The following is a 20,391-nucleotide window of genomic DNA, read 5'->3' as shown; positions in this document are numbered from 1 at the left end:
CTGAAAACTTTAAAACCAGATATGTCCAGTTCTACCAATTTATTACATTTTACCCTATTTTTCTAAATTAGTGTAGAATATTTCTTGTGTTGTGCTTATTACAGTTTGTGTGATGCAGAAATGCTGTACCTGTTGATTCTAAGTTAAGTCTGGCTGCTTTTGTGTTCAGTGGTGGGATTCAGCAATTATGCTTGTGCAGTGCCATAGAGTGATTTGTGTGACACAAAAATCCTATTATAAATAATTTTATACTATTTAGAATTTTTTAATTCTACTCAAATTCGCATTTTTGCTTTTTCTAAATTCACTTCCATTCTACTTGGCTGTCTATGCCTGTGACCTTACCTGCAAGTATAGAGCTGGGGCTCAGCAACTTTCGACCATATAACAGAAAGTGCACCAGGGACATGTACACCCGCTTTGTGCACCCCTGGGGCACTTTGGTGTCAGAAGGGGCTGACGCACAAGTAGCGATATCTCAAGAGGGCATTCCCTCATTTGCATGAGGCCATGAATCTCTTTATCTCTGCGCTGTATTGTGGACGCTGGTGGAAAGGCAAAAAAGCTGCATGGAGGCACACTGAAAGAGCACCTCACAAAGGTGGCACAGTGTGCCACCAGATGGCAACCCTCTGGAGGGGAGAAAGGAGGTCCTACAGGCCCCCAAGATATCCCCTTGCAGGCAGGTGCAGTTAGTCATTGCACCCGGCTGCAAAGCATCTCTAATCACTCAGGTGTCTGCCTGCGCAGTGAAACACAAAGTGTCTTTGAAGGTGACGCTTCATATTTCACTTGAATGCAGGGCAGTATGAGTGTGTGACTGCCCTCGGGGCAGCACATTTACTGTAATAGGGCGCAATTGCCCTGTTTGCACACAGCACACCTATTTAAAGGTGGCTATGGTGCAAACAGGAAAAGTGTGCCCTATGTGTACCAGGGCCCCTGAAGAGTTACACTGCAGCTGAGCTCAGAGGGTTCTGCCAGTAAAAGACCCTCCAAAAAGGAGAACCTTCAGATGGCCCTCAGGCCTGTGAGGTGGACTACCATTTACTAGACACAGCAGAGGAGTAGGCTATGGGAGAGCAAGAATAGGACCTGAGAACACATACTGAGCTGCAGTAACCTGGAGAGGAGGTGCTCCCTGTCAGGGCAGAGAGCTTTGAGCCTTCCAATGGTCTGTCCATAGTGGGGCTGGAGGACAGAAGGGCAGATAAAGAATTTCAGTTGCAACTGGGCAAACAAAAATTGGAGGTAGCTAAGGAGGAGGTTGCTCCCAAGAAGGATGCAGCCAAGGGGAAGGCAGCTGCCTAGAGAGTCCTTGAGGAAAGGAGAATGCCCATGAGCTGAGTCTCAGAGAGTTGGACATCAGGGCCAAACAAGTAGAGTCCAGCAACAATGGTGGCAGCATACCCTCAGTGTCCTCTGTAGAAGTGAGAGTTCGCATACCGCAAGACCTTGTGCTCAGCTATGTCGAGATCAATCTTATAGATAAATGGTTTTCAGAATATTAGGTAGCCCTGAGGAGGCACAGGGTCCCAGAAGGGGTTTTGTAGCAAGTTTGTAAAAACCCATGCCTTCAGTGGGGAGGGATACCCGTCTAACACAAGAGGTGAGGGGACAGATGTAGTACGCTCCCATAAAGACCCTTTTACTTGCTAAATTTGGGATGACTCATGAAAAGTACTGCCAGTGTACTGATTGCTACAAGTATGGGCATGAGAAGGAGACACCAAATTTCCCTTCACTGGTCGGGGGCCAGTGTAGCACTTGGGGAGGAGGTGGTCCCAGTCAGCAAGGGAGAAACAGCAAAGGTGACCTTTGTATCCCTGGGTGATAAGGAGATGGCACCCAAAGCCAACATGCCTTCCAATTCTTCAAAGTGCAGGCAGTGGGTCACCATCAACAGGCAGAAGGTCGAGGCTCAGAGGGACACAGGAGCCAGCATGACTACTGTACGGTGTTATCTTTTGTCCTCAGAGCAGGTGGGACCCAATGCATTCCACCAAGACATAGTAGCAGACAACTTCAAGAGTCACTACCAATGGTTCTGATTCTCTTTGAGTAGTGAGGGTTCTCAGGTTCTCTAAGTGTAGCTGTGAGCCCTGACGTGCCTATAGAGTGCCTGCTAGGCGATGATCTAGAGCACACTTTCTGGAAGGACGTGGAAGTCAGGTCACACCTGGAGATGTTAGAGTGGCTCACAATATACCCCTGGCAGGATTTCTGGGCCAAGACAAGCCCTTTTCCAGGCTTGTCACCCACCATTATTGGCCTTGGATGAAGGAAGCCTCAGATACAATCTGTAGCTCATGCCCCACCTGCCAGGTCAGTGGCACACTCTTTGAAAGGGTGGGCATCAACATTGTTGGGCCTCTGGACCCACAAACTGCCTTAGGCAACAGGTTTATCCTGCTTTAGGTGGAACATGCCACTAGATACCCAGAGGCTATACCTCTGAGATCTGTAACTGCATTTGCAGTGGCTAGGACCTTGGTGGGGATTTTAACCCAGGTGGGGTTCACCAAGGAAGTGGTTTCTGACAATGGCACCAACTTCATGTCCTTATACACAAAGTGCATGTGGGAATGAGTGTTGGTTAACCTATCAGTTCTCTACGCTCTATTACCCTCAGACAAACAGGCTTGTTGAGAGACTCCCTACCTAATCCAATGAGGCGGAAGTAGGATATCCTCATACCATGCCTACTGTGTGCCAGCAGGGAGATGCCACAGAATGGAGTTGGTTTTTGCCCCTTGGAGCTCCTCTATGGCCACCCTGTTAGGGGACCTCTGATTTTTGTGAAGGAGGGATGGGAGCAAGCTGCCAAAAAGCCCACCCAGGATGTAGTCAGCTACATGCTGGCTCACCAAAACCAGATTCAGAGCTTCTGGAAGAAGGCTAAAGGGAACCTGGAGTACAGCCAGGATGTAATGAAACTATGGCATGACCGGAAGACCACTTTGGTAGAGTTTCAGCCTGTACAGAAAGTGTGGGTAAGGGAGCCCATGGTGCCTAGGATCCTCCAGGACCGTTGGTCAGGACTGACAGTCTATTCCCTGTCCCGCTTGGGATAGTGGGATGCACAAACTAGCAGTCAGCAAGGCTGCTGAGGCATTGGCAGGCCAATGTGCATTATTAAGACCTCACCCTGAGGTGGCAGGCCTGCCAATGTAACTGCCTGTGATCCTCTCCCTGGGGCCTGACTGGAGAATGCCATTGGTGCCTTCTCCCTCTGTTGGTATCCTAACACTGCCAGAATACTCCTGGAAGGATTCTGCTATTTGAAATAACCCAATCCAAGATGGAGAGCATATTGTACTTTTTCCCATAGTAATTCCCAAACCATCATGAACTTACCATATTTGTGAGGTAATTTCCTGTTTTAGAGTATAAAATGAGATAATTCTTCTTCCTCCTTGCCTTGCAACATTTTATTGCTCATGTTGGTGTGTTTCCTCCTTCCTGCTGGTGTTTTTCCTTACAAGCTCATGTTTTCCCTCCCTCCAGCCATCTCCAGGATTCTATCACCTTGTTCTGTGGTTCTAGTTGATTCATTGCAGTCTCCCACAGGCTTCTGGGCTTTTCTTCTTCCCACCTAGACATCGTGGAGTCACGCTACAATCTTGGAGATTTTTTTCATCCTTTGGGCTTTTTCTAGGATGCGCCCAAGTGCTGACGGCATTGTGGGTTCTGGAAGGGGTCGCACTTATCTCTGGAAGACCAAGGACATCAAGAACAGGGATCAAAGATCTTCCAGCCATCCAAGGTTAACGGTTCAAAGTTCTCCTTCGAAGGGACTTGATAAGGTTGGTCAACAGGGTCCTCGCTGGGATGGAAGCATTCTGTGCCACCTCCCTGGACAACATATCTGTATTTAGCCCCAGCTGGGAGGAACACCTGCCTAACCTCCAGAAAGTTCTCCAGGCTCTGCATCGGGCAGGCCCGACTATTAAGGCCAGCAAGTGCTGGATAAGGCAGGATACAGTGGTGTATCTGTGACACCTGGTGGGTGAGGGCAATGTGCAGCCCCCTCCAAGAAAGAACTTTCCTGGCATGGGAGAACCCTAAAACTCAGACCGAAGAGGAGGTCTTCCTGGGCCTCACTGGATATTATAAGAGGTTTGTTAAGGGGATTGGCACTATTGTTGTCCCCTTTACTGAGTTGACTTACTAGAAGCCGCCCAAGAAGTTGATCTGAACAGAGGCCTACCAGAAATCTTTTGACACCCTCAAGGAGGCCATGTGCACGACACCTATGCTAATGGCCCCTCACTTCTCCCAGTAGTTTATAGTGTAGTTGGCAGCTTCAGAACATGGCATAGTGGCTGTACTAGCACAGTTAAATTAGGAGGGCCAAGACCTACCCGTAGCCTCTATTAGCAGAAGGTTTCTCCCTAGGGAACAGAGGTGGCGTGCTATTGAGGGAGAAGCATTTTATGTGGTCTGTGCACTGGAGAAGCTGAAACAATACCTGTTTGGGACTCACTTCTGGGATCAGACAGACCACCGGTCCCTCAGATGGCTCATGCAGATGAGGGGTGAAAATCCCAACTTGTTGAGGTGGTCCATCTCCCTACTGGGAACGGACCTCCCAGTGGATCATCGCCCTGGAACTGACCATGCCAATGTTGATGTTCTTTCCAGGTTCTTCTGCCTTAGTGATGAGAACTCTTATGAGGGTGGGTAGTTCTCCTGCACTTTCCGTCAAACATTTTGCCTTCACTACTTCTGTTTTGCTGTATCCTCTATAACTCTGCTCAATTAACCACTGGTAACTAGTGCTAAAGTGCTTGTGTCCTCTCCTGTAAGCATGGTAAAATTGGATTACACCCAATCCGCAAATATAATTTACTTATAATTCCCTAATAAAGTTGTATACCATATACCCAAGGCTGGTAAATCAAATGTTTCAAGTGGGCATGCAGCACTTATTGTGCAATCCACTTAAGTACCTCTGCAAAAACCTATCTCAGGCCTGCCTTTGTAGACTGTATGTGCAGTTTTAAAATGCCATTTCAGCCTGTCAAAATAAGCCTTTCACCAGGACTAAACCTTTCTTTCTGTAATACATATATGCCACCCCCACGGAGGCCCTAGGGCAAAGTGCATTGTATTTAAAAAGTTGGACATGTACTTTTAGGTTTTACATGTCCAAGGCCTACCTCCCCCTCAGGATAACATTGAGTTACCTTATTGCTTTTGATAAGTGAAAGCTTTTGATTGGAAGCACGTAGAAAATTAATATTTGGTGTCTGAGGAATTGTAATTTAAAGCACTCTTTATTGGTAAGGTAGGATTTTAAGTCATAATTCTGAAAATTGCACTTAGAGAAAGTTGCCACTTCCTTGTCCTAACCATTGGTGCCTGCAACCTGATCCTTGGTCACATGATTAGGTGTCGTTGGCAGTGGCCTTTGTGTATTTCTTCCAATAAGGGTCTGGGGTTGGCAGGATGAGCCATCCTGGCTTGATGGGGGCAAGGGGGCAGAGCTGTCACCTACCTCACTTGCACTTCAAGGGCACTGGCCCAGCTATAAAAAGGACTTCACATTAGCTGATTTTTACCCCAAACAGAGAGGGACCATGGAGGCAGTAAATTCCAGACACTTCTGGGGAGGGGACTCCAAAAGCTTCTCCAACTTCAAAGGAGGCACCAGGTATAAAACTGGGATACTAAGACCCACTCGTCTGTGCACTCCTAAACCTGTGAATACTACAGAAGATGGACTGCCTTGCTGCCAGAGGCCTTCCCTGCTGTCTGAGAAGGAAGACTAGACCTATACCCTTCACCCAAGTCTGAATAGACTCCGAGGGTCAGCTGACTGACTTCCTGTTCTGAGCTACAGGGACACAGCAAACTCCAGAGGCCTCTCTGCAACTGCCCAGCTGACCTGCTTCAACTGGACCTGCCTGGGCCTGCAACTGGATGTCCCTGAGCACTGCTAGCCTCTGCTGGAGTGAGTTCCTAATCCTCAAAAGGTGCTTCCCAGGTCCTAGACCCTTGGTGTGGCCTTAGTTGAGATCCTCCTTGAAGAAAGGGAAGAATCCTGAAGTTTTGAGCTCTTTGCTACCACAAACAGGCTGATTCGCACCAAGATCTTACCGTCTAAACCGACTGTAAAGCTCTTGTGACCATGACTCTTCATGCTATAGCGACAGTGAGTGACGCTGCACCTGCTCTTTGCGCTACAGCATTAACCCACCACAGTGTCTGCTAATGAGAATCTCAAGCAACGAGCATCCATGATGCCCAGCAGGGTCTTCATGCAACAGCGACAGCCATTGACATGGCCAGCTTGCTCTTCATACTACAGGGCCAACCATCCACAAAGCTCTGCCTGCTCCTCGCAGCCTCCTCCACCGCGAACGAAACTCTTCGTGCTAGACTTTAGAAGGTAACTTTTTCAGTGGGACTTACCTGGTCTCTGTATCCGACCCATACTCCATCACGGTTGGTCTCACACTACCAGATAACCATACTTACTTGAAATCTTTACATTTGTACATCTCTGGTTCTACTGATTGGATTTTTGTTGTTTTGATATCAAATTATTTATGAACCTTTACTCTATTTTATCTAAATTGGTGTGGGAATTTTCTTTTGGTGTGTTTTCACTTTATTACTGTTTGTGTGCTGCATAAATGCTTTACACATTGCCTCTGCGTTTAGCCTGACTGCTTTTGTGCCAAAATACAAGAGGGTTAAGCAAAGGTTAACTTAGTGTATGTTTGTGGTTCACTCTAACAAGCATTGTGGCTGTTCGTTAAGAAGGGCTCTCACCCCACCTCAACCAGCAACCCAATTTCTCAAAACATACATGATTTCACTGCAGATATTTCTCCCTAAAGAGGTTTTGTTCAGTTTAAAGCTCAGGGGTGCAGCATCAATAAAATGGCGTATTGTCAGATGATGTCATATAGAAAGTAGCATAGCAATTTGTAAGTGGTTTGAGACAAGTGACATGCGTGCAGCTTTTCTGTGTGTGAGTGAGTGACTCTGACAAGCATTCTGGAGATATATGGGGCTGTTCATTTAGGCTTAGATCCGAATCACACTCTGGGGCAGGACTTCATGACCTCAAAGAAAACAACAGAGCAGTGTTCTCCCACCAAGCTTGAATGAGCAACTCGAGATGAGGGTCTACAGAATTCTATATTTCCACCAGCAGAGCAAGCAGGGGCTCCACCAGTAAAAACATGATGGAAAACCCTTTCTGACAAATTCTAAATAAGGCCTTTGATACTTAAATCAAGAATGGCTAGACAGATACACAAAAAATGGACAATGGTCTCCTGTGCTAATGAACAGAGATGACAGATGGTTTGACTGGCAACGCTTGAGTTCCAAAAGCCATCAAATTGTAATCTTGATGAATGTTGCATTCTAAAATAAAAAAGTGTACATTTTAAAGTCAAAGTGGCACTCAAATCAATGTACTCCTGTCTACTTTGTGTTAGTGTTTTACTGTGAGTTTTGTTTCAGCTTCAGTAATTCAAATCATCCTTAAAAGGACTTGTGCCTGATTTAGAGTTTGGCTGTAGCTACTCTGTCACAAACGCCTGCCTATTTGCATCAGGATATAATGCACTTGTAAGAAGGCAGATGGGATATCCATCAGGTTTGTGTTGGAGTGCCCATCTGCCAAACTTTACATCAGGCCCTTATTCAATGATGACTTCAATCAAATGTATCTCAATCAAGGTTATAATGTGTCCTATGCTTCAGGCAGTAAGACTTATTGTGTAGTCAAATGAATATCTGACATTTTAGGGCCAAAATAATTGGTATTGGCCCTAAAATAGAATAACATATAATTTTAAAATGTCTTCTCCATTGGGCATAAGATAGGAGAGAATTGCATGGATTCTGCACATACACAGAACTATGCACAGGAATATGGGACCTTGGTGAATAGGGGCTAAGCCTTCCTACCGCCTTAGTACCCACGTGACCAGGACCGACTAGCTATAGTGTCTCACTCGCTCTCCTACCCAAACACGGAGAAGCAAATGATTAGACAACCCAGAACACAGCACTCCCTCATCACTCAGGAATCCTGGTAACAAGACAGACCTTTTTGCTCACACTCATGCACCTGTCCACAATAAGATCTGACCAAGACACAAATACAGTTTAAAATGTTTATTTTAACTGGTTCTAACATGCAGTATACGTGCCGCAGCAAGCAGAAAAATCCTTAACATAAATACAGTTAGCTGCGCAGCCAGTCCATACATTATGAAGGGAGATGTCATATTATAAAGACAATGGAGAAAGGATTATAGTGCCTAACCCCCCCCCCCCCCCACTCCTGGCTAGAATGTGTATTATTGTATATTAGAAGATCTCTGGGTTTTGTTTGCAGACTCCATACCTTGGAGCATAGATGGGATTTCTACATTGAAGGTGGATATTGCTCATCTCCCAGGAAGGGTCCCTCTCCAAGTGTGTTTCAACTAAAACCTGCAACTTTGTAATATCAAAGCATGAGTCTCCAGCTACAGCTGCAGTGGTATGTTTTGTCTAGGTGCTAGGGCCTGACCAGAACAGAATAAGAATAAGAAGGGGCATTGTCCAGGAACAGGTAAATAATTCACACAGCAGACAGTTCTAATGTGAAAGGCATAAACAGAGTCTTGCAACAATAAATTATGTAGTAACATGCGCAAAAGTAGCATCATGACTGCACTAGCCATGCTAACTTAATGATGTCGACATTGTCCCTATCGGCCACCTGACAAGAGAGCCGAGACTTTACACTTATTTGATGTTGTGGCAATAAATGCTGGAGTGTTAATAACTTTATGACACAATTAATAGTGAGGTAGTCGGAGCTTCCTTAAATTTTCTTTAAAATGCGGATGATCAATAAAGTATGGTTGTTGTCAAGTTTGGCCTTGAGTGTGCTTATGGCGGCCACAATGGATTGTCTCTGGTGATGATTTAGAAACATTTTAAGAGCAAAAGTAATGCTGAGGCATTGTTGTCCGAAGCTGTTCTCATATGCATCCCCATTCATATTGGAAGAAGAAATAACACGTAAAGTTATTAGGTAAAAACTTGACTTATTTTGGTGCTATTGATGGACTAATTCAACCCAGACATTTTTCTTTTGAAGGCCTACATTTTACTTTGGAGACAGTAGAGAAGTGTGGCTCAATGGTTAGAGCGGCAGACCCTGATGCAGAGGTCTGGCCCGGGACCAGGGTTCAATTCCTGCCTCGGCTGGTCTCGGCGGATCTTGGGCTCATAATTCCTCGGACCTGATTTCTCGCCTCGGTTCCTACTCTAAGCATGGGTCCCACACTGCAACTCTGGGCAATAGCTTGCTTAGTCTCCACAACGGCCCCCAACAGCGCTAGGGATGCCTGGTTGCACCCTGGGGATGCCCAGGAGTGGACATTTCATGGGGAAAAACCAGGAAGGGTTCCCTAGCGGTATGAGTACAGCGCCAGGACACTCTGGAGTAGCAGTGCGCTTTACAAATACGCCTACATTTACATTTACTTTTCTCAGGGTTAAGAGTGAGAACATTCCCCTGGTTGAACTTTTACAGACACTTTCATAGTCTGTGATAGGCCAATAGGATTGGATGCTAACAACACTTACGTTGTCAGCCTTAGATAAGCTGGTGATATTTGAGCCATCCAACTTTGCAAATTCAACTTTTAGAAAGTAGCCATTTTTTTTACTTAAACCATTTGATCTGTCTTTGGAATACATGTCTGGGGTGGGTGCACGTTGGCTTGCTGCATTCCCTCTGAACAGCCACACAGAAAGGAAGGGTAGGTGTGGCTAAGTAGCCATCTATACATTGACGGGTTATCCTTAGCAGGAAGAAAGGGAGGAGCTGACACTTTACACCTGAAAGGACTGTTCCCTGTCCCAACACAAAGGGTTGCATACCCTCCTGTAGTGTGTCTGGATCCAGGACAAGAAATGCAGGGTCTTATGCACTTCAAAGCATCTCTTTGAAGTCTCCCTACTTCAAAAACCCAACTGGATACAAGTACTGGACCTCTGAAACCATGAATACAGAACACTTTTGGAACTGAGTACATTATACCAGGAAGAAAAAGGACTGCTGTGTTTCCAGGAAGGACTGCTACTTTACTGAACTGCTAAGTTTGCTGCCTGCTGATTTTTGCCTGGTAGTGAGAAGGTCTGAACCTGCATCTCTGCGTGCCAGAGCCTAAGTCCTCTCCAAGGACTTGTTGTCTTGCCTCCTGTTGCTGAAATCTCAGGGATATCAAAGACTTTACTTTCCATCTTCACCTTAGCACCTAGATTTTACTAGCTGTAAGTTTTGCACTGCCAAGTGGTGCCAATCCAGTCTAGGGCCCTTGGAAGTGAGTTTAAAGCAGTGCATCTGACAAGAACCTGTTCATCGCCACCGCTGTGCCAATCGGAACTGGTGCATCGCCTGCTGCGAGATCTAGATCGATGTATCACCGCTGCTGCAGGAACTGGGACCGGCGTATCGTACTCAGAACCATCGCATCTCCTCTGGAATTACCACATTGGAACCAACACATCACCACCACTGCATGGAGAAGATCCACTCATCGCCCCTTCAGCATTGATTAACCTGGTGCATCGCATTCAGAACCGCTGCACTCTGGAATTAGAGAGTCATCCACAGAACTGATGCATCGCCACTACTACGTGGAGAAATCCAGAGCAACCTCTAAACTGCAGGAGGATCATTGATGCATTGCTTGAATGCACCCCGCATTTCATGCTGCAGCTGAAGAACTGTAATCTTCATTCTCAGGGAATACTTACTAATAAAAAAGAACTTGGCACAGAAGCTGAAAATATGAAAAGACATCTTTATTAAATTTAATAAGTGAGGCCACGTCACACAGAAGCCGTAGCAACTGAATGAGGTATTCTGAAGAACACAGAAAACAGAGGCCTTTTATATGCTTAGGGTTACAAACTTCAGCATACAAGTAAGGGGCAGTACTAGCATTTGCAAGCATGCAAAATACCTAACATTCCTTCTTACACAAGCCGGACAAACCCATAATAAAAGGATCACAACCCATATCATAAACAGACCATAAAAGAAGGAACAGAAAACAGATAAGGGGTGTGTGTGTGCATACCAAACTCTACAATGTCCTGTGCTTTGATCCTCAATCTTGATCAGCTAAAGGGCAGGAACTGGTTTAACAAGGTCAGCTTCAGGCAACAGGGTCAGTTCACTCAGGTCAAACAGGAGTCAGCATGAACTCGAGCTAAGGTCTACATGTCCTTAAAAGACTGGTTCAGCCACAATCATGGCATATGTGAGGGCAACCACAAAATGGCTGCCATACACAAAATGGAACCCACGGGTTCAGAATTCACAGAACCTCACAGCAAGGCTTAAGGTACTTTTGCTCAGCGGTACCTGGATGCTTGAGCCAGACTGAGCTCCATTTCGGCTTGCCTGACTCTTGACTTTGTGCCGGCCAGCGCAACCAATTAACTCTTTGAGCGCTTTTTGCTTCTAGGCGCTATTTTTACATTTATCTTTTAAAATTCATATCTCGACTTCTACTGATTGGATTTTTGTCGTTTTGCCCTGACTGCTCTATGTTAAGCTACCAGAGGCTGAGCACAGTTTAATTTAGAGTGTGTTACTCACTTACCCTGAATAGGATTGTGGTTCCTACTTGTACAGGATACATATATCTGCCAACCAGAAACCCAATTCTAACAGTGCTTAGCTAATGATAAATGTTGCAGGCCTGATTTGGTTCCTTTGAAGAAGTTATGTTTGATTTCATAGATCTGATCAGGTTATTATGAAAAGGTAGAAGAACGACAGTAGGCCTGACTTATTAACTGTGAAAAGAAAATGTTATAGCTATGGTTGCCACCTTTGTTTTGCTGACCTTCATACAAACACACTGCGAAGCCAATAGAAAATGGCCAAGGTGACAACCCTAGTTATACCCAATGGTCCTTTAAGGGTGAATTGTTATTACATTGGCTGAAAGCCTATAGGAAGATATTTTATTACATAGAAGCTCACAGATTACTGAATTTGACAAGGGTCTTGTTGGTGGTTAGCAGCGGTGGCCCATACAAGTAAGATCGGTGGGGCGGTGAGGCCGGATGGGGGAGGGATTTGGACAGACGTGGGCGAGGGCAAATTAAATCAATAATTAATTTGCCCTCATCGTCATCTGTCGAAATCCCCCCACCTGGCCCCACCACTCTTATCTGCACGGGCCGTGGCTGCTGGTTACCGTATTGACACACCCTGAGACTAAAAGCTCCGCATAGTGAAATCCTTGTTAGGTTGTCTTAGGAGGGACACTCATGGGAGAGCCTGTGTGTTGTGTACATGGGTGCGACAGATGACATTTTGTACATATGGGTAATTTTTTAAGCTGGGTGCCATACAGCAGACTTATGGGAAAGCTTATGCTCATTATAGTAGACTTCAGTTGGTTATAAGGACAATCTACTGATAAAGGCAATATGCCTAAATGGTTCATTAGGAAAAGTTATGAGAGGTGCCATAGGTCTGATCTGGTTATTATGGAAATTACAAAAAAGACAATAAGGGGATATATTTATTGCTAAAAGCGTATGTGAAAGACAATAGACCTTTAAGCGGGCCTTCTGGTGCTTGAAGTCACAATAGTTTTGAAAACCCAAGCAGACGTCCTTGAATAAAAGAACATTCTGCAGTTCCAATTGCTGGTGATTTTTAGTGATGGATGACTGAGTAAAGATAACAGTTTTTCTGTACTCTGGATGGTCCTGTTAATGGTTGATTGCGCTGTGTATACACTATACACAATACGATTCCAGGATGCCTGACTGCTGCTATGTTTATTTTTTCTACTTTTTTTTATTTATTTATCCTACAGGTGTATGTGTGTGTATTTTATTGTGGATACATGAGAGCAGGAATGCAAGAATGAGTCACTGCATAGGTGACATGCAAAGAGTTATTGAGTGCCTAAACTCCAGTGACTGAAGGAGCACTTCAGCTGTAAGCCAGATCTTTCGGCATGGTTATGGAACAGCTGTAAAATAGATTCTCTCTCTATGAAGGAGTGATAAAAAATTATCCAATATCTTTTTAAACATAGGGGTCAACATCTTTACCCATCTTACATGACACTGTTTAAAGACATCCGTTGGAAGCCCATTATTGCCAGTAGCTCTGGATGGTTTAAAAATGTTTATAACAAGGACAGTCTCTTTCACCGTGAGAACCTCCCATGATTTACTACTGTTATACGAATGTATAATGTGATCAAACCATAAAGTGTAGAATATATGAAAATCAGAGTCATGCCTATACTCATCAACCCCACTGTTCACTAGTCTCAAAGATTCCCGCATATCATTCTAAAAGGTAGTTTGAGAATTTGCCTTAATGTTCTCCTATATGTTGTTATGCTTTTTTGTAAAGTATTTTCTATGTGGTAGATCAGCTAAACTAATTCAAATGAATATAATTAGATTTTCTTAACACTATATCTTCTGCATGGTTATCAGTAAATTATTCAAGACTGGCAGAGCTTTGAAAATGTTTATAATTTTCCGATATTTTGTAAAAATGGTCTAAATTCCCAATTAGAATCTTTTGAACCTTTACTTATCGAGCAGTCTCCCTATCTGCCTCCTGCTTTATGGCTACAATCAGTGAGCAAGACACTGTATACAACTTTGGAAAATGATTGCTTTCCTTTTATATGATGATCTCAAAATGTGTTAAGTTAAGTGGCCTAACATTTTGCTATGCTTAAAAGTGATGTGTATTTTGTGCAGAGTTATCAGCCACAAAATGGCCTTATAATTCCTTGAAACGTCATGAATCACTGACTTGAAGAATGAACTGGTAAGTTACCTTTCTCAGATGCAAAGGATGTTGCCACAGCATTTGATAGCAGTTAGTTCCAAACCTGGTAGGTCAGTCAGTCAGATAGTTGGTGTTAAAATCGTCTGTTTACATAATAAAACACTGTACACGTTGAGTGACCAAAAATTCCAGGCCATTGAGTACTGATATTATTTTATTCCTGTTCCTAATTCTGCCTGGAGATAAATATATGTTATCAATGAATAGGTGTTTAGCATCTGCTACTATCAGTTTAAGTGCCAGGAGGTGTTCAGGGAGAGCGTCTTGCTGCTTTAATGCAATCCTATAGTGACCATAATACCTAATGCTTTGATAGGTCTGCCACTTCTGCCCTTGAACACTAATTTCTCAAAGGTAAAGTAATTCTGTGCTCAATTTATACACAATCCAAGGAAACAATTGCACTCTCTCAGGATAGTTTAACAAGGTGCTTTAGTCTTTGCTATCCAATGCACAATCCTTTTCGGATGAGGATCAGCCTTGTTCACTTGAGCAAGGCTGATCCTCATCCGAAACGCATGCCACTCCCAGCTTTGCATGATCAAAAGCCAGGCTCAGCAGGGACTTGGCTAAACATGATAAATAAACACAGAAATCCACTGAAAAGCACATAGATTGAAGTGATGTTATAGCTGGGTATGGTAAAAAGATCTTACCTTATATTTAAAAAAATCTGAAATTCACTAAAAAAAGCAAAGGTTACAGTGACATTAAAATATGTGTTGAAATAACACAAAACTCATATCTAAAAAACAAAGAACCTCTAAAATTCACTAGTGATATTTTATTGAGCTAAGTATAACTTTCACCCCCACCATGCACTGCTTATGATCTCACATATTAAATGACATGTTAAATGTCAGCATTGACGACATAACTGCTGCCACCTCAAATTACATTATTGATGACATCACAGCTGACACCTCAAACTGTATAATTGATGACATAATTCAATGAATGTGAAAGTTTGCTATACACTTTTCAAACTGGAATGCATTCTGCAAACTATACCTAGACCAAATTATCTATCCTCTCTGTAGTACTAATGAGGGCAACCTTTTGCAATATGCAAGGCATGAAGCATGTTTGTGAACACACCCACATTTCGTAAATAATATGGTCTATTTTATTTGTATTCAGGAGAGTAAAAATAACTCCGTAGACGTTAAAGTGATCAGTAACTTATAAACTTTGAATTCCTCACCTGAGACAGAATTTGAAGTTAATAACTTCACATCTACACGTTAGCTAATGATAAGGCATTCGCAACTAGGCACTAAGGACAACCATTTGTAGTATGTAACAGTACCCAGTACATATTCCTGTAATAATCATAATCGCATACACCGTTTTAACATTGCTTAGTCATAGAGTGACTTCAACCATCAGTGAGTGAGTCAACCATACATTATACATTACAATGTATACTGTCTTAGAATTCTTATTGAACATATGGAAATAAACATCTTCACTTTCTACATCTCCAGTTTATGAAGTAACTGTTGATTGCACAGCATGAGAAAACTTTAAAAAAAGTATGTACACTGAAATGCAAAGGTGAAAGATGTATTTTAAAGAGAAGATTTATGTTTTGCATGTTTTGGCAACAGGCCTTTGAGTTAAGCCACAACATATTTGAAACATATGTGTGCAACTCACATTAGTTGCGCACACTCTCTACTTTGTTTAAATGAAGTACTGCTTGCAATTAAAACTTCACGGGTGGCAAAAGTGTGCACCATACACCTTTTGTCATACTGAATCAGACTTGTCTCCAACATTACAGTGTTTCTATTTTGTACATGGACATATTGTACATAAAGCTAATCTACGCTATATTTGCTTGTGGGTCCTTTACTACCTAGTGGTTTATAGAATCATTTGATGAACAGTAGGTTGCATAATGTAATCTGTGATGTCAACAATTATGTAATTTGGGATGTCATCATTAACGTAATATATCATTTTATGAGTGATGTACTATATGAGGTCATAAGCAGTCCATGGTGGGGCAAACAATTTAGTTAGCTCATCAAACTATAATTAGTGAGTTTCAGTGTTTTTATGTTGTTAGTGAACACTTGTTTTTGTGTTATTTCACCTAAATACCGCATCAATATTATGTATATATTAAATACTGCCAGATATAACCCCAGTATAAATATGGTTAATGCTGAGTTTCCAAAGGAAATGCATTCATTTTATTCTTAATAAATAAAAGTGAAAAAAATAAGGTATTTATACCCCACAGCTACACATTGGCTGGACAGTCAATTAGGGTGGGACCAAGGCCTGACTGCAGTCCCAGCAATTTGGCCAAACCCCCTACAGGGCATGGTCAAAGGCCGTGCACCACGTGAGTTCTCCACACATGTAGGCAAGAGAGTAGAGCCTGACCAGATGCCAGACTCTGTGAACAACCCTGCTGTGCACGGTCAATAAATAACAACACTTGAAAGACAAATGTAATTAAACAACACATTACAATCTCACTAATTAATGACCCCGCATTCATGGTCATCTCTGTCAAAGTGGTATGGGTAATGTGATATGCAATCTTATCTGTAAGATGATTTGCAACATCTGTAATTGCCTCTATTTCATTACGGGTGAGTTCAAGTCTGATCTTTGTCTTTCAGGTATTTTCTTCTCGCTGGTTGTTGTGATGTATGTAATTTGGGTGCAAGCAATGTCCAACCTGGACAACTACAAGAAATCAAGGCAAGAAGTGTGTACCGATTTCAGCGTGTACGTCCGCTACGGCTGGTCATTTATGTTGGCTCCGGTGGGCATTTTCTTCTCTCTGTTTGCTGGAATGCTTTTCCTACTTGTTGGACGTACTATTCAGCTGCACACCAAATAATCATGGAAGAGGAAAGCTTGTAATCCCAGTGGAAAAAGTTTGGACTTGGTCTTCATTTTCATAGACTTCCAAAATAGTACCTGATTTCTTATAACCACAGATTTGTTTGAATGGTGCATTTTGCCTCTCAGTGACTTAAAAAAACATAGACCACCTTTAATTAGGGATATACTGTCAGTGTTCCTCATTGTTGTACTGTCCTGCAGTTTATGTAATCAATTTTTGTAGATTCTAACCTTTGTCATCATAACAATGCTAACAATGACAAACATGGAGAACAAGCAGTCTGCTGGAGGAATGTCTACAGTAACACACTCTAAGCATGTCCCTACTATAACCTAGGCTGTAGGTTTCGTGCCAACAAACACGCCTGTACATAAAAATAGAGTGCAGTTGTTCATGTTGTATCAATGTCGTCTGAGCACTAAAGTATCAACGAAGATTCTACCATTGCTCATTTGGAACTTGTGTGTACACGCAGCAGCTTTATGTCTGCTAAAAATAGTTTGTAGTTTGCCATATGGAATATGCATTTAATCACATCAATGATTTTGTAATGTAAATGTGTGTTGTTGGCTTTACGTTCTATATTATGTAACTATTTCTTTAGCAATGAAAATCGAAAGAAGACAATATGAATAACTGTAATACATTCATGAACTTGGAACCAAATAAATGTGTAAAACAATAATGGTTTTAAAAGTCAGAGGTAAACAATCATTGTATTGTGATAGAGTACTGTCAAATATTTGGGAATGAATGAGTTGTATAAGCACTGCATTTAGTTCTGAGGGCTTGGCAAAAAATTCGAATCATCTGTGCAACAAAATTACTTAAATGACAGCAGATTACCCTATCGGCTAGGACATCACATAATGTACGATAGGTCCAGATCAACAAACAGCAAGCGCTGCATGGAAACCAGCAGTGACGCATTGCACACAAGACAAAAATTGACTTGCGCCTTATTGAGTAAGGGTCAAGCACTAATGATTCCAAGCTAAATTGACAGGCGCCATATTTGGGAGAGGATGTAGACTTATGGCTATACCTTCGAGTATGGAGCTGAAGAACCAGGTTCGAGTCTCTGCGTCAACTCAGCATCCTCTGATTCTGGGCAAATCACTTAGGGCCATATGTATCAAGATACCCTTTTGCGATTCTCAAATAGAGATTTTTAAGAAATCGCTATTTGAGAATCGCAAATAGGTATGTATGTACAAAATCATATTTTTTTTGCGATTTCTTAAAATTCCTTAATTGCGATTAGCAAATTGCGAATCGCAATTAAGGAATACCTTCCCATTTATTTCTATGGGCCACGAGGCCCATAGGAATGAATGAATGGGAAGTTATTCTCAATTTGCGATTCGCAATTTGCTAATCGCAAATTGAGAATAATTTCAAGGGTGGTAATTTGCGATTCCTTGAGGACATTTTGCACATTTTTTTGCTTCATACATTGCCTTTCAGGAATTGCAAAATTTGCGATTCCTTAAATGCAATTGCAAAATAAAGAATCGCAAATTTTGCGATTCCTTATTTTGCACCAGATTTTGCTTAATACATACCATTTAGCAAATTCACATTCGCAAAGGCCTAAATTCTGCGAATATTGGCCTTCGCGAATGCGAATTTGCTTGATATATATGGCCCTTAATTTCCTCGTGCCTACCAAAAATGAATGTGTCAATTTTGCAACTGGTGCTCATGTAAAGCGCTCTGATACCTTTTGGTCGAGTTTGGCTACATACATTTGCAAACAAAATAAAATTGAGTAAGAGTCACACGCTAATGATGTCAAGCTATTTCAGCGCAACACTAGGCTTTACACAACAGCACAGGGGCGAGCCAGCGGTGTGTAGAGTGAGATTTGTACTTCAGGTACGGCCTTCATTACAAACTTCAGCAATATGCATTGAATGTTTCATGTTGCTGCTATTGCACGTTTTAAGTGTGAGAATATCACACAATTTTCTACTTATATTTGTATTCACATTACACACGGTTTCCTTTGGCATTAGGATTTAATACAAAGACCGGTCGTGGTCATGTTAACTTACCAGGTCTGGCTGCCCTTTGCTTACATGCTGGACTTGTGAGAGCTATTGGCATCATAACTCTTTAGCATCAGAAAGTTAATGAACACTCCTGTGTTCGCTACATTTCATCACTAAACGTCACTTACTATTGCCCAAGCGCCCATGCAAAGGAATAGTACCTATGGGTCCTTATTTAAAATAATGTGGCAGAGAGCACATACAACCTCCAAGTATTAAAGATGTACAAATAGAGATGGTTTTCTGAAATATCAGTTGCAAGTTGTCAAAATGAGTTTTTATGTCTGAAGTTGCAGAACGGAGGACTTTTTTTAACCTCCCAATGACTGAAATTTTAATTTTTTTTGCGCTTGAAGGAGTGTCTTGTTCATTCTGTTGATCTAGAAACATTGATTCAGGGTCGGCCTTCTGACCCCTTTACTCTGATTTAGTGATAGGTTTAAAACATGTATTCAACACAATTGATTCTTTAGGTAAACCATTCAGTAATTCTGTTTTACAGAGTTCGTATCTGTCCCTAAAAGTGCAATAAGTGTGTCAATGTTTCATATAATCTGATGCTACAGTAATGCTGATTACCAGATGACACTTTGAGGTACAATTATTTTTTTTTCTTTTTTTCTTTTGTCCTCATATATGCCACCAGATATTATGACTCTAGATGGGATCTCTCAAAGCCGCTAGCACAAATCATTACTATGCGCCCTGGGATTTTATGCATAGCGGTATAAGATCACCCAGAGGTAGGCTGTCTACTAGTCCAACTCCTGTTCTCGATGTAGGTAAACCTTGCCCCTTGGGAGGACCAGACCACAAACCCCTGGCATAATCATTGGACTTTTCATCGTTTATCTGTCCGACCATTTTACTCTCAACAATACGTCCTCTAAAAAACTGCGAACCTGCTGCCAGTAGCTTTTGATTTCTGAGCAGTCCACAAAAATATGTAAGTCGTCTGCTGCTTAAAGCTTGCATCTTGAACAGTAATAAGATTCTCCGGAGATTTTTGTCAACTTTGAAGGAGTTCAATAAACCCTGTGTGCTGTATAAAGATGGTTCCTTCTAAGATTAGCAGGCTTTATTGTCTTTTGGGATATTATAAATGAATCTTTCCAAACCTCCAGCTTCCCTACTGAACTATCTGCAAGGAGGTGACCCCAGAGTTTGGAAATTTCTGCCTCCTGCTGATCCTTTGCCCCCACTAATAAAATGTACCATGCAGAGACCTCCCCCTTCCAGCCTTCCTGTCTACTGGCTAGTTCTAGAAAGCCATTTCCCATTTCCTCCAGCTCCCAATGTTGGCTTCCCCACCAAGATAATTGATAGTATTTAAACCTTGTAATGGACCCTCCTGTTATGTTAAATAGGGATGTCCAATCGAGGAGTCCTAGATTGTTGCTCATGTCTCCCCATCTTACAAAACCAGCATCCCTCAGAGGGAGCGACAGACGGTCTAATAAACATGCAGGTGTTCCCGGGGAGTCCCAGATTGGGGCTAAAGGATTATAATAGGGAATTCCCCTTGTTTTACAGGCTACTTGCCACAAATTAAGTGCTGTTAATAAGATTTTTAAACAAACTTTCTTGTAAAACTT

At 42.5% G+C, this 20,391-nt stretch overlaps 1 protein-coding gene across 1 annotated transcript in view; it reads left to right on the top strand.

Moving 5' to 3' along the window:
• Window positions 1-17,453, top strand: part of TMEM182 (transmembrane protein 182) — a 105,358-nt gene extending 87,905 nt beyond the window's left edge. Inside the window, exon 5 of the mRNA XM_078658002.1 lies at window positions 16,513-17,453. Coding sequence (XP_078514128.1) covers window positions 16,513-16,736 — 224 coding nt within the window. The 3' untranslated portion in view covers window positions 16,737-17,453. The remainder of the gene's footprint in view (window positions 1-16,512) is intronic.
• The last annotated feature ends 2,938 nt before the right edge of the window (window positions 17,454-20,391 follow it).

Source organism: Lissotriton helveticus, chromosome 8 (genome assembly GCF_964261635.1).
Source record: "Lissotriton helveticus chromosome 8, aLisHel1.1, whole genome shotgun sequence".
Taxonomy (NCBI): Eukaryota; Metazoa; Chordata; class Amphibia; order Caudata; family Salamandridae; genus Lissotriton; species Lissotriton helveticus.
The sequence above is the reverse complement of the archived record's forward strand: the minus strand, read 5'-3'. Positions and strand labels throughout refer to the sequence as shown.